We start from the raw sequence: 16,145 nt of genomic DNA, 5'->3' as shown, positions 1-16,145 counted from the left end.
TTTCGCGACTGTCTCTGCGTTAATATCTCGTAAAGGATAAGCCTCCGACCAACGCGTACAACGATCTACGATCGTCAAACAATATCTATATCCCTCTTGCGAAATCGGTAACTGGATTAAATCAATATGTATGTGATCAAAACGATTAGCATGTGGAAATTGATTTAAATTTGAAAATGTATGACGATTTACTTTCGCTCGTTGACAATTTAAACAAGACTTTGACCATTTGTTAATGTCGCTATTCATATTAGGCCAAAAATATTTTTTACAGACTAATTTACGAGTGGCTCGAATACCTGGATGACTAAGGTCATGCACACTATGAAATGTTATCCGCCTAAATGCTTTTGGTATATAAGGTCTCGCATTATCTGTGGATACGTCGCAATATATCGGTTTATTACTGTTAGGTATAAATAATTTCTTAAAATTGTTAAAGGTTGCATTGGAATGTAAGCAAGTATCGGTTTCTTGCAATTCCGCAATTTTGTCGAAGTCGAGCGTCATGGGACAATAAATTGTATCAACACGTGACAATGAATCAGCTACTTCGTTACTATGCCCACTACTATGATGTATGTCTGTGGTGAATTCGCTACTGTACATTAAATGCCTAATTCTACGGGGTGTCTCGTCAGAATCTTTTCCTAATTTCGAAAATGCGTATGTTAATGGTTTATGATCAGTATACACGGTGACCCGGCGTCCCTCGAATATTTTACGAAAGTATTTTATTGCCATATAAATAGCTAATAATTCGCGATCGTAAGTAGAATATTTTTGCTGGGCAACGGTTAGCTTTTTAGAAAAGTAGCCTAATGGTTCCCAAATTCCATTTACCTGCTGTTGTAAAACTGCACCTAAACACGTATCAGATGCATCCGTCATCAAAGCGAGAGTCGTGTCTGTTCTCGGATGAGACAACGTAGCGGCCGTTTTTAGACCTAACTTACATTGTTCAAAGGCTTCACTTGCCTCTTTTGACCACTGAATTGCACTTTTATCTTTCTTTTTAGAACTGCCAAGGTACTGATTTAATAAAGATTGATAGGACGCTGCGTTTGGCAAGTGTAAACGATAAAAATTGACATACTTATAAATCGTCGAAGTTTTTCGACTGTATCTGGCTTCGGGTAGTTGATGATAACCTGGACCTTGTCTTCGGTCGGGCGAATACCCTGTGATAAAACATGATATTCTAAGGAAGAGTGTCCGAAAACACATTTAGACAAATTTATTGTTATGCCGTACTTACTTAATCGTTGAAATATGATCTTTAAATGCTCTAGGTGTTGGGTTTCATTTTTACTTACAATAAGCGCGTCATCGATATAATTGAAAACGAAATCTAATCCCTGAAAAACAGTGTCCATAAAGCGTTGAAATGACTGAGCTGATTTCGCAACCCAAAGGTAATTCTAGGAAATTCAAAGAGTCCGAAAGGTGTCACTATTGCAGTTTTTTCAATATCACTCGGTGCGGTCTCGATATAATGATATGCTTTATTTATGTCGATTTTCGAAAAAAATTTCTTCCCGGCTAACAAGTAGGTAAAATCTTGCAAACGTGGGATCGGGTATCTATCGGGTTTCGTAATCGCATTAAGGCGGCGATAGTCTCCGCATGGTCTAATGTCACCATTCTTTTTTTGTACTACATGTAAAGGACTAGACCACGAACTTTTTGAAGGACGACAGATACCCAATTCCATCATTTTTGGGAATTCCTCCTTAACGCGTTTGTATCGAGCGGGTGGCAGCGGTCTCGCACGAGCGAACACCGGTGGTCCCGTAGTTTCCATACAGTGCTGTACTGTAGTTGGTAGGGTGTCCGTGAATGTTACAGGTTTAGTGATACTCGGAAACTGCGATAAAAGGTTATGATACGGATGATTTATGCTAACAGAAAGTACAGAAGGTTCATTATTGTTTACAATAGCCGTTATTATATTTAAGTCGGTAACCTGATCGATGAGTTTTCGTGAATTGATGTCAACAAGAAGTTTGTGGTGGCTTAAAAAATCGGCTCCTAATATTGGTTGTTTGACGTCTGCAATTACGAAATCCCATCGATAAGGTCGGCGCAAATTAAAATTTAATATAAGCGATCTCACTCCATACGTTTTAATTTGTGTCCCGTTTGCGGCGAATAACGCATAGTCACTACACTCGCGGGTTTTATCTAATTTTGTTACTGGTAAAACGGAAACATTAGCGCCAGTATCAATTAAAAAATATAAACCTGTATTGCGGTCCATGATGCGTAGGCGGCGACAAGGAGAGACAGCACAGAGATCCGCCTGCGTCTGCGCCTCTTCTAGTTTTCCGGGTGTTTTCTCCACGCGCAAGGTTCTGCACATTTGATTGCCCTCGCGCGGAAACGGTGATGGTAATAGCATAGCCAATCTGGGCTCTCCGGAGTGCGCCGCGGTCTTTGTGACGAAGGATCACGACTTCGATTTCGGGATGTTGAGCGTGAGCGACCGCCATCCCGACGCTGTTGAAATCTTGGCCTTGTTCTTTTTAATTCCGCAACTTCGCAGCTAAGTTTGGCTATTTCTGCCATTATCCGATCGGTATCGGTCGACGTGTGGGGCTTTATATGGGCTATTTCCGTGATCTGCATGGGTTTCGAAGTTTCCACGATCTTGTCGGCGATGACGGCGAGATTTTCCAACTCCTTAACCTCGGTGACTGCAAGTACGGCGCGAACTGACGATGGAAGGTGTCCTTGCCACAGTATACGGAGAGTGTCATCCGGAATTATATCTCTGGCGAGGTCTCTCATCCGCCTCAAAAGTTGTGAGGGTTTTTGTTCCCCCAGCTCCATCTCGCTCAACAGTTTTTGAAACTGGCGAGTCTCCGATTCTTCAAACACGGTCAATAAACGGGCCTTGAGAGCTTCATACTTTTTGACCTCCGGCGGATGCAAAAGAATATCGCTCACCTGTCGCACTACATCCTTCCCCAGTTTGGCGATCACGTGGTTGAATTTTACTTCATCACTGAATTTTTGCGGGTTGAGTACTGTTTGCATTGTACGAACCATAGTCTCGGCTGGTCTGTGTGTGGCTGTGATTGACGCTAACTCCACTACATCCGATTGTGATCTTTTTGGTGTAGTCATGGTCCTTTTCTACTTAAAAAAAACCTTACAGGTATATCACGTCGCGGTCCCCACTTTAGAGTAATCCTTTATGGTGATAGTTACGGGATGTAGAAATAATATGCGAGACTTCTTAGTTGACACGTTTATTTGTCGCTACAGTTGGTAAGCGAGTGAGTTTTCAGAGGTGTCGCGCTAACATTTATACCAAACACAAAATACATACTAAGCACTATTTGTACCCCTACAGTATTATCTCTAAGAATCCTATATTGTCATTTGTGTGTATTTATTATTCGTTTTCTACTTCATTTTTTTTTTTTACAATTGTTTAAATGTTAAATAATTAATAAGTGTGTTATTATTGCAGTCTGTAGTATTTATTGAATAGAGTATAGTTAAAAAATTGTTATTGGAGGCTAACGTAACTATTAATGCTGTATATACCTATTAAGTGTTTGAAGTTGTATCTGTCATTATTCTGTATTCTTGTTTTAAGTGTTATATTTCAAATACTGTGGTGTATCGATTAAATAAATAAATAAATTACTAATAATTGAGCAAATTTTGCGTATTTAAGTAAACTATTTTCACTATAATCATTTGAATTCAGAATAAGCTGCAGGGTATTATTAATTTTAATTTGATTTTCAACTAATTTCTTTAGTACTTACTTCACTTTGTTTCGACTTCCATTTCTTACTTAAACTAACGTGATTATTAAACTCGGATACTATTTTGTTTTCATTATTCTCTAATAATTTTATTGCATTGTTATAATGCAATGCATCCTTTTAATCTAGATTATTTACAAGACCTCTTATAGCTCGATTTGGTTTGAAAGGCCTTAATTTATCTGAAACTTTTAAAAGCTTTTCAGTAAGATAGTTTATTTAAAGCTCATAAAGTAAATATGTTTCGTTACTAGGAAGGGTCTGAAGGTTAATTAATTGAGTGATTAAAAGTTCTAGTTTGTCTTCTATAGTCTAGGTCAATATATTGTAGGAAGGTACGGTGGTGAGTCGTACGTCTTATCGGTCCAAGTTTAAATGGTAGTAGTCCAGGTCCATCATCCAAACTGTCCAGTTTTATGTCGAGAGGGCTCGTCACATTGATCACCGTGGTGGTCAGCAGCACAAGTACCAGTTCCAGGCTGGTACTTGTGCTGCTGACCACCAGACAAGTTAGCTTCTTTTGGGACTCGATTCAGTCGAGACTTAGCTACGGGACCGCGTTTTTTAGAGGTGTATATATGGATTGGTAAATCAGCTGAAACTTTATCTTGAATATAGCCAGGTGAGATATTCTGGCGATTAGCAAGGGGGTTTCTAATAAAGACATGTTGTTGCGGTGTATATTCAACTTCTGGTTCACGATTCCTATTTCTATTATTTATTAAAGCAGTGCGGTTCTTAAGGGAAGTACTATTTATAATTTCATAGACCTTTTTCACACTTTCTTTGTGATTAATTACACATTGTTGCAATAGATGTTGGGTGATATCCATATCAGGTCAAAGTGTCCGTTTAACAAGTCAAAAGGCCTACATCTGGTAAAACTGTATATAGAAGCTATTGTAAGCTAAGATGGCGTATGGCATTAGATTAATAATAGGTTCATTGGTATGTTGTGGCTTTAAAATTTGGAGATGTTCAATGTTACCGTTGTCGTTTGGGGAATGAGCTTATATTCTGTGATGGTTGATTTTATGTAATCTTGTGAATTCTGAAAATAACTGATTAGTAAATTCGGTTCCGTTGTCGATTATTATTGTTAGGGGTACACGATGATGGGTACAAAATTTTAATACGGCTTGTAAGATGCTAACAGCTGTTCCGTCCCTTAAGTGATATGCTTGGCCATATTTCGTAAAGACATCTACGAAAGTTATATATTTTTCATTATGATCTGTGCATAAATCTACAATAATAATCTCAAATGGCTTATTGGCTGGATGTACGATATTAAATTGTGGTCTTGTTGGATTTGTAATATATTTAACTTGGCCATATATTGTGCATTCGGCAATGAATTTCGTTAAGTTCTTTTATTTTAGGCCAATAATATTTCCGAGACAGGGCTAGGTAGCATTCATTTATACCAACGTGGTTCATTTTTCTGTTATGAAAATGATAAATGATCTCCTGTTGTTGTAAATAATCCCTTATATTTTCAATTTCAAATTCATCAAGTGTTCATCTATGAATCTCGTTTTGCTAAAACGAGATTTATAGATGAACTCTTAAATTTATTTTGTATTATAGGGTTTATTGAATACGTTGCGAGGGGTGGATTTATGAGAATACCGGTTTTTATTTTTGGATTAACATACTCTTTTATAGCATTAACAACGTCTTCTTCTAGGTTAGACTCTAATACTTGTATGGATGTTCATGTATGGTTGTCAAATGGCTTAGTTACCTTGGGTTTTCGCTTAATGTCACTAACAACTGTAAAGCATATTTGCCTGCTAAATTTATTGAGAGGGTCGTCTATAATTGGTATTTTCTTGGTCACTATGTACGGTGTCGGTCGAAGATGTTGATCGGGGTTGTACATGTTCAGACAGGTTTCCTAAAAGAGAATTTAACTCGTCAATTTCCTCAATTAAAGTTTTAGTTTCGTTCACATGGATTTCAACTCGCGAGAGGGCATCTGCATTGGTATTTACTTTTCCTTTGTTGAGACAGACCACAGTCTGTCAGTATTTTAAATTTTCGTCCAAATAAGTACGGTCTGAAATATTTATTAGATAACAGTGTTTTACATTTTTCAAAAGAACTAATATATTCGGGATCAAGTGTAATCTTTTCGCCTTTCTTTAATCATTGTGTGAGGGGTTTGGTGATACGGGCAAAATCTGGGATAAATTTACGATAATAACCTAGGAGTCCTAAAAACTGGTTTATTTCTTTAGCTGTCTTTGAAATAGGATATTTTTTTATTATTGCTGAAATTTTATCTGGGTTTGGCTTTATACCATCTCTACTAGTAATGTGTCCTAGGTATGCTGTTTCCAGCTTAAGAAGCTCAGACTTATCTAACTGAATCTTAAAATTGGACTCTCGGGGCCTTTGAAAAACCTTTTCTAAATTATTAATATGTTCTTGTAAGAATCATTTTTGTTGGCCAGAAGCATTTGCTTTTTTTGGCACTACCCATATCGGGGAACACCAAGCAAAGTCTGATGCTCTAATAATGTCTTGATCTAAAATTTTTGTTACTTGTTTCCTAACCTCTTGTCGGTGTACAAAGGAGTAACGATAGTTTTTTGCATGTACGGGAATTTCGACAGTGGTCTTAATTCGGTGTTTAATTTTATTATTAAATGGTAACGCTTCACCTTCGATATAAAAAAAACGTCCGCGTATTTAGAACAAAGAGTAATAAGATTAGCCTTTTCTTCGTCGGTCAAATGATTCAATCGTAATCGCGATAAAACGTCTTGTACATGATTATTATATCGAGTGCACGTGTACTCTATATTGAACAAATCAGCGCTCGCTGATCGGTCAAGCGATAAGATTATATCATTAGGTGTCGGGTTCTCGACTTCTACGTTAGCCGCGGTTATTAGTTACAGTAGTAATACATTCATGTATAATGCAACTTGTCCGTCTTGCGAATTTATAGGAATACGAATTAATTTTGAAGACCCAGCCGATATAATGTCCTCGTAAAGATTGAGATTACATGAATTATACAAAAGAGAGGTAGGGGAGCTTTGGGCAGTCGGGAGGTTTGGGCACCCCCTCATTTCTCCAAAACTTTCGTAGATATTTTTTGTTTTCTACCACAGCACTATACTTTATTCACTAGCAACACCGCTTATCTAAAATGTCAGCTGTCATGTCACTTGGTTGTCAAGTTACATGCGCGTAACCGTTTGCTGCGTACAGAAGTAAATATTTTATTTGTGATTTGATGTAACTTATCAAAGAAATCTGCAAGAAAGTGTAAGTATCTGTGTTATCTTTTTCTTTTGTGTTTAATGAATATTATTTTTGCCTGTCAATTAGGTTTCTACATTTGATAAAAATCTTAATCTTATTCTAATCTATTTGAAAAGTGAGGTTATGAGGAGCATTGGGCGCGCAGGTAGGAGGGAGGTTTGGGCATGCCCAATGATCCCTCTGTTTTTAGTGTATTTTGGTGTCAAACTTTTGTGCCTTTTTGCTATGCCTATTGGATTGAGTGGTTAATCATTTCTTTTTAGGACAATGCCGTTTTCATTTAAAAAGAAAAATAAGCGACGTGAAATTCCTAAAGATATTATTTTGCACGCATTGGAAGAAGTTTCCAAAGGTGCTAAAATTAAAAGTACTGCGAATAAATATGACATACCGAGATCTAACCTTCAAAGGTATATCAAGCAGGGTGGTATCGTAAAAGATAATTCTTGTAAATTTATATCGTCTCAAATATTCACAAAAGATGAAGAAAAGAAAATTTCAGAATATCTTGTAACATCGTTTAAACTAAACCATGGACTATCAAAACTGAAAACACGCGAATTGGTTTATGAATACGCCACTGCCATTAAAAAAAATACCAGATAACTGGACAGAGAAGAAACTTGCATCCAAAGACTGGATAAGGGGATTTTTTAAAAGACAGCCTCAACTTTCGATAAGGACACCAGAGGCTACCAGTCTGTCACGGGCCACAAGCTTCAATAAGAAAAATGTCGGAGATTTTTTTTGAAAAAAAATCTTAATCTTATAACTGCGAATGAACGGCATCGCTTCGGCCCTGAGTCTATTTACAATATAGACGAAACTGGATTATCAACGGTGCAACGAACCCAGAAAGTGATTGCTCTCAGAGGCACTAAGCAAGTTGGGCAAGTAACGTCAGCTGAAAGAGGGACGCTTGTAACGGTTTGCTGCGGTATTAATACATTGGGTAACTCAATACTACCATTTTTCATATTCCCACGGGTTAATTTCAAAACATATATGCTAAATGATGCCCCTGTTGTTTCAGATGGAGCAGCACATCCTTCAGGGTGGATGACATTACCAAATTTTTAAATATATCAGTACCAGTTCTCGATTTTTACAACAATCAGGCATTGTTTTAATGACTTTCCCACTGCACTGCAGCCATAAACTGCAACCTCTAGACCTGACTGTCTATTGACCACTCAAAACTTATTATAGCACTGCTGTAACAGATTGGATGGTAAGCAATCTGGCCAAAACAGTAACAATTTATGAAATACCAAAATTAGCAGCAAAAGCCATTCCACTAGCATTCAAGTTGCAGAATATTCAAAGTGGATTTGAAAAATCTGGCATATGGCCATTGAATTCAAATATTTTCTCCGATGAAGATTTCGCTTGTTCTTCTATAACTGATCGCTGCTTGTCGGAAGAGAGTAATGTTCCTTCAGAACAATCTATTTCAGACCAACCTGTCACTGAACAGCCTTCAGCGGGGGAAAATCAGAGTCTAGAGGATCGTACAAGTTCAAATGTGGAAGTCATTGGGCCATCTCAACTGGAATCTCCCTCTAGAAGTCAGATTAGTGGCACTGTCAATGTAACGCCTGATGTGGTAAGATCGTATCCGAAGGCCGGCCCCAGGAAATTGCAGGGCATGAAATGGAAGAAGGGAAAAACTAGAATATTGACGGACACACCCGAAAAAAGACTTATAGAAATGGAAGAAGAAGAAAGACAAAGAAAAAATAAGATCAAAGAGCTCAACAAAAATAGAAAATGCTTCAAAAATACAGGACAGAAAACAGTTCCGAAACTTACTGATGAATTTACTTCCAAACCAGAGAAAAACAGGAAATTTAGCAGCGATGATAAAATAGAAAATGTTTCGGTTTCTGACGAAACCGTTGTTGAATTGGAAGAAGATTTTGATGAAGACGATGTGATCGTTCTGGATAGAAATTTCCAGATCAATAACTTTGTATTAGTGAAATTTGACACCAAAAAAACTGTATACTATTTGGAATAATCGAAGATGTTAATCAGACGATGGCAACTGTAAAATTTATGAGAGTGAGTAAGTTAAGAAATACTTTTATATTTCCTGACATCGAGGACGTAGCCAGCGTCCTCCTGGAGGATATAAAGACAAAAATGCCTACACCAACAACATGGATGAAACGTGGTACAGTACTGATTCTAAGTCACATTGTTTCATTCTTCTAAAATCTATGATAAGAAAAAATGTTTGTATTGCAATTTTTTATAGTAATGTTATATAATACTTAAGCGTAGTAGTATAATAAAGCGATTTCGCGCATAATAAATACCCAAACCTCCCGACCGCCGGGCGGTTTGGGCACTTTGGTCATGTGTTCGAAGATCTCTTGTAACTTTGAGACTAATTACAATATTGAAACTTTTCTTAATAATAATTACTGCCAAATATGTGTGCTCCATATATTAAGAATAAAATTTTGATTATGATAAAAAAAATAACAGTTTTATTAACATTTATGTAAAAAAGTGCCCAATGCTCCCCTACCCCCCCTAATGATCGGATTTCAGGCGGTACGAATTCCCGTCGTCGTCCGGCGGCGTCCTGTTTTTTAAATCAATTTTAGCTTCCCATTTTGTTAATCGTATGTGTACCGCTGTTACCAGCGCACGGTGTCACATTAGCTCTGTATTATTTTTGTGATTAAAAATATAAAATCTTCATTATTTTTAATTATTTTAGTTATAAGTGCAAAAACTAAGACTCGTGTGCCGTGTAGTGTCGTTATCTCACTAAAATATGTTTGTTTAATCCGTATAAAAACAAAAATCTCGTTGCAAAGACTGGTGTGTCAGTTGCAAAGTTTAAAACCGTCGTGTGTCTTTTTTTTCTAACAATAACAATGTCAATGACCTCAGCTGCAACACATTGAATAAAGTGATCCTATAAGGAATATGCTATAGCACTAATTCGTCACAATCACTAACGGACATTTGGAGAAGTTGGATATCTTACTGCTTTAACATCATAATTCCGAGGGTTCGATTCCTACAGAATCGAGGAATTTATATTTTTCAAACATATTTTAAAGCGATGGAGAATATTATTCAAAGAAAACAAAGAAGACGTGCGGTTTCATTATCGGACACAGATTTAAATTCTTCATATAAAACTTTGAACAGCTTACTAGCAATAATAACAGTCTGCCTCCTTCATCGACATTAGATATATCGTTAATTCAGGAATTAAAACAAAAATTAGAGAATGTCCAATATGAACTTGCTTGTGCACACGAAGAAATAATAAATTTAAACTCTGAAATATATAGATTAAACCAATTATCAGAAGAGCAAAATTAAAAAAAAATGACCTTTTAAAAAAAAGTAAAAACAATAAGTAATCCTATACTAAAAAATTCTAATAGTAAATCATCATTATCAGGGCGAAAAAATAAAAACATTAAGAATAATATTAACAGAAATGTTTGTCTAAATTTAGAAAAAGTATTAAACAATAGTTTGGACAAGGTTGTACAATATAATAGAACGGAATTATCATTGCAATCCAATGATCTACATCAATACAAAAGAATACTATCGATCTCATAAAAGATTCAGAAGATGGCGCCACCTGTATAACTCGATGTGAAGAAAATAAACCAAACTCGTTTCCTAGGAAAATACAAGATTGCGCAAATAAAATAACCTAGAATTTTAATTTTTGGAGATCAGCAAGCGAAGGGGTTATCAACAAATTTAATAAAAACTCGCTACAATAAATAGAATGACGTATATAAAGTTACATCATTAGTTAAGCCATTTGCTACGTCTTCACAAATTTTGAGTAGTTGTAATAATTAAGAGTCAGACATTTCTAATTGTGATATAGTCGTACTTCTTATTGGTAGCAATGATAAAAATCCCTATGTTTTGCAATTTGTGTAGTACTCTTGATAGGCTTAAACACTGTAAGCAAATATTTTTAACAAAAGTACAAAGAAGTGTCCACCTGAATGAAAAATTGCTAAATACCAATATTAAATTAATAGTTAAAAAATATTCTAATTGTACATTTATAGATCTAGAACATGACAATTAAATACCGAAATAGATTATATAGATTATAAAAGTAGATATTTGGTAAATCCTTATAGGTATAAAAAAATTACATCAACATTAATTAATACAGTATTACCTCCTTCATCCATAAATAACGCTAAAACTTACAGCCAATATAAAGTCAACTTAGAAAACTTAGTCGAGCAACGAACGGTTGGTAAAGGGATAATACCTTATTATTTTAATAAAATAAAAAGTAATAGTAAGCAGGATGACTGTTTACACAAATCAAATATAGAAAATTTTCGGAAGTAAATCACATTTTCAATTATTTCATCAAAATATTGCCGGAATTTTAAGTCAACGGGATTTGTATATTTGTGTATATTTAGTGTATATTTGATATGGCTTTATTAGAATTAATAGAAACAATAGGAGAGATAGATGCGATTTGTTTATCAGAAATTTTTTTAAGCATGGCAGTGAATTCAACTTTAACCTACAAAATAATAAACTAGCGTCATTTTTTTTTGGCAAAATGAACGTAGAGGTGGTACTTGTATACTACTTAGAAATTATTGAAATTATGAACCATTTAAGATAAAAAATAGTAAGTCCTATGTATTTGAATGTTGTGGTGTTGAAGTGTCAAATTACAATATTACTATTGTCTACATTTACAGAACACCACCCTCAATGGCGTCTAGTTTTCTTACAAAGCTTAACTCCTTACTACGATTACTAACACGAAAATCCAGTAGGAAATTAATATTATGTGGCGACTGGAATATTGATATGTTAAAGCAGAACAAATTATCTAATGATCTTATAGCAATTTTAAATAATTATAACCTTAAGAACCACATTATAAAACTCGTGCTTAGAAAAGATCGTGCTTAGACCTTATAGTAAGTAATTATGATAAGGCCATATCAAACCTTCATAATTTTGCTTTGTCTGACCACGAAACTGCTCAGAGTCTGTCAATACAGGTTGTACCTGCTTTAATCCATAGCAAAAAACATTCATTTTGGTTTGAAACAAGGCGGGATTTTAATAAAGATAATATCAGCAAATTTAAGGAAAATCTGAAAGCCCTTTCATTTATAGATGTATACAGAGAAGGCGACTTAGATGAAGCTTTTTCGAAATTTCATGACTGGCTAATACTTTAATTTGAATTGTGTTTTCCAATAATCCACATTAAAGTTACTCGTAAATCATTTCAAAACAATTGGCTAACTAAAGGATTAAAAAGAAGTAGCATTATTAAACGCCAAATGTACACAAAATATCGTTTATCATCAAGTAATAAACATAACAATAAAAACAAGTACATATATTATACTAGGATGTTAAAAAAATGTATATACCTATCACAAAAGATTACAGCAGCAAGACATGTAGTCAATTCTAAAAATAAATGTAAAGCCTCTTGGAATATTATAAAAAAGACATTAAATAATGAAATAAATAAGAATGACATTCAAGAATTTATTATTGATAGTAAAAAGTGTATTGACCCAGGACTAATATGCGACCATTTTAACAATTACTTTATAAATATGACTAATAAGCATTTGACATTTGATAACGTGACATATAATAATACAAGCACATATTTTAATAACAATTCTATGTTTATTACACCTATAAATTAGTCTGATATAATTAAAATAATATCTTCCCTCAATACCACAAAATCTACTGGTTATAAACATCTAAATACAAAAATTATGAATGAGATCGCTTATATTATAGCTGCACTACTAACTCACCTCATAAACAAATCTTTAGAAGAAGGTATATTTCCAGCAAGATTGATAATAGTGATAAATCAATAGTGAAACCAATATATAAACGAGGTGATCCACTCAATACTGATAGTTATAGACCCAATACCTTAGTACCAATACTATCGAAAATTTTTGAGAAGGTAATCAGTGATAAACTTTACAGCTTTTTAACAAAGTTTAGAATATTAAAAAAGTCTCAATACGGGTTTCGAAAAAAATGCTCTACAACATTGGCCTGCTTTACACTTATAAAAAGTATAACAGAAAGTTTAAATAAAAAAATATACCCCCTATCAATTTTTTTAGATATGACAAAGGCATTCGATTTTGTATGTCTACTATTCACTGTCACAGTCTACTATTAGAAAAAATGTACAGATATGGGATTAGAGGACAACCGCTTGAATGGTTTGCAACTTACTTAAATATTAGAGAACAGTGTGTAACAATAACAAAGGTCTCTAGGTTTAAAAGACAAAATTTCTTTTCACCATATTATATTAATCGCTTTAGAGTTCCTCAGGGTAGTATATTAGGTCCTCTACTATTTCTTATTTATATAAATGACATGCCAGAAGCGTTAAATCAAGAATGCATATTATTTGCTGATGATACGACAATTAATATTAAATGTGACAACAGACAGAATATTGAAAGGGAGGCCAACATTGTTTTGACAAAAGTAATTCACTGGCTAACTATTAACAATTTACAAATAAATCTATCAAAAACTAAAACTATACAATTCCAAAAACCCAATAGCAATATTTTAGACATAAATATAGAATGGAATAACATAAAAATTGAAAATGTTGAATCAACCATATTTTTAGGAATACATGTTGACAAATTTTGTAATTGGAAAAACCACGTCCATAGTATATATGATATACTTGAGAAATTTGTATATGTTTTAAGGCGCATTAAAAACGTAACGACTAAAGAAGCAACAATGTTAGCATACCATGGATACGTATCTTCCAATCTTAGGTATGCAGTTATAATATGGGGAAATTCTGTAGAATCTGACAAGGTTTTTAAAATAAAAAAAAAAGTTTAAGAGCAATATGCGGTATTGAATATTTGGATAGCTGTAAGCCACTCTTTAAGTCATTACGAGTCCTCCCCTTCCCGTGTCTTTACGTTTATGTAGTAGCTGTTTTTGTTAAAAAACATATACATTTGTTCAAAATAAATAATGATATGCTGGGTACTAATTCCAGGTATAAACAAAAACATTACGTCCCTGTGCAAAAGTTAGCTTTATATAAAAAAATGCGTATTGTATGGCGATACGAATATACAATAACATTCCTGACTCCTTTAAGGATTTACCAACAACTACGTTCAAAAAGAAACTTTTTGATTTTCTGATAAATAAACTGTATTATAATTGTGGGCTCAGCACATTATAATAAATAATTTATATTTTAACATTTTTTGTGTATTTTATTTTTAATAATATTATTTGTATTTAGTTTATTTATACACATCTAAAACACACAACACATACATGGAACAAAGTAGTTATGTTAGCTCAAAGCATGAAGACAATAGAAGTAAATGCTTAATCAGCAGAATGTAAGTCATTGTGTCATTCTATGCTTTGGGATCATATGTCTTAGGAAATGATTTTGTAAAAAGGGAACAACATTCGACTAGAGCATAAACCTCTGTTCGGTCGTGTCAATTTTAATTATAATTAAATATTTTAAAACTCAAATATTATATTTTTAAAAAAGTCTGTCTTGCTCCCGTAAACTTGTCTGGCGCAGCCGGGAGGATTGTTTCATATAAATTGCAGCCTTCATCTTAATTAATTTTCGTAAAAATCCGTGAATAGTTAGGATTTTGAAGGTCTGTAAGAAACAATCCAGAACCAAAGAAATAAGACAGTGAGTGAGGAGTCCAGACGAAGACGATGCTGGCGATCGGTTGGTGAGTAAAACTTTTCACCTTCCTTTGCCTTTTGTTATTTTGGTTGGTGATAAGACTTCTCCTAATATAAACGTTTTCTGGTTTTCTTATATAATTTTATTTAATGATTTGAATTGGTATTGTGAGTGAATTTGTCTTAACGAAAGTTTAATGAAATATATATAATAAGTAAAAAAAAAACATATAGTTATACTGTTTAAAAATAAATAAATATATTGCTAGTTTAAGTTAGTGTGTAATAATTTTAATTTTTTTTTTATAAAATCGAAATGGATCATATAATTCTGATCCCTAACGAAATTTTAAAATTAATTCCACTTTTTGGTGGCGATAAACGCCAATTAAACTTATTCATAAGAAAATGCGAATATGTAATAAGTAAGTTTCAAGGCAGTGATGCACAAAATATATACATTATGCATAGCATCACTAGTCGCTTAGTAAATAAGGCCGCGTCGCTTATTAGCGAGCGCGAGGATATTATATCATGGGATGAATTTAAAGATTTGTTAATTCAACACTTTGGAGACCCGCGAAGTGAAGAGTGTATTGCCATAGAATTTGAAAATTTAAAAATAAATTCGGGAGAAAGTTTCCTCGATTTTTGCAATAGAATTCAGTCGGTACGTTCAATTCTTTTATCAAAAGTCAATCAAATATTAAACGAAGGTATTAAGCAGAGTAAAATAATTATTTATAATAATACGTCACTAAATGTATTTTTATACAATTTACCAGAGAATATTGTCAGAATAGTTAGATTAAAATCGCCGACAACATTAGAGAGTGCGTTAAGTATTGTGTTGGAGGAGGTGAACTTTCGCGAACAATACAATCAACGAAGTAAAGTGGCAAATTCAAAGGTCAATAACTCTTTTAATCAACCAACATATTTTAAGCCTAATAATAATTTAAATTTTTCTAATAAACCGAATTTATCTATGCCGAATTACCCTTCTAACCAACAACACCAATTTAAATTCGGAATACCGCACGTAAACCAAAGACAGTATATGCATATGCCTACAGGTTTTAGACAAAATTTATCTCCATATAGATTCGGAATTGCTAAAGGACCACAAATACCACCACCAAGAATTAATCCTCAATACGGACACCGACCTATGCAACAGTTAGGTTACCGTCCACCTTTTAATAGTAATAATTATAGACCTCAAACACAGTTTGGTTATAGGCCTAACTTACATCAAGACGGAACAGGACAAAATGACGTATCTATGAGAACCGTAGTGCAAAATAAACCGACTTTCCCTATTAATGAGACTTATGCATATGACTACAA

At 34.1% G+C, this 16,145-nt stretch overlaps 1 protein-coding gene across 1 annotated transcript; it reads right to left on the bottom strand.

Moving 5' to 3' along the window:
* Positions 1-2,319: 2,319 nt before the first annotated feature.
* LOC124542470 lies at positions 2,320-2,832 on the bottom strand. Its single transcript, XM_047120415.1, has one exon. It carries the CDS (start codon positions 2,830-2,832, stop codon positions 2,320-2,322), a length of 513 nt encoding a protein of 170 aa, XP_046976371.1.
* Between the last annotated feature and the right edge of the window lie 13,313 nt (positions 2,833-16,145).

This window comes from Vanessa cardui, chromosome W (assembly GCF_905220365.1).
Source record: "Vanessa cardui chromosome W, ilVanCard2.1, whole genome shotgun sequence".
Taxonomy (NCBI): Eukaryota; Metazoa; Arthropoda; class Insecta; order Lepidoptera; family Nymphalidae; genus Vanessa; species Vanessa cardui.
The sequence above is the reverse complement of the archived record's forward strand: the minus strand, read 5'-3'. Positions and strand labels throughout refer to the sequence as shown.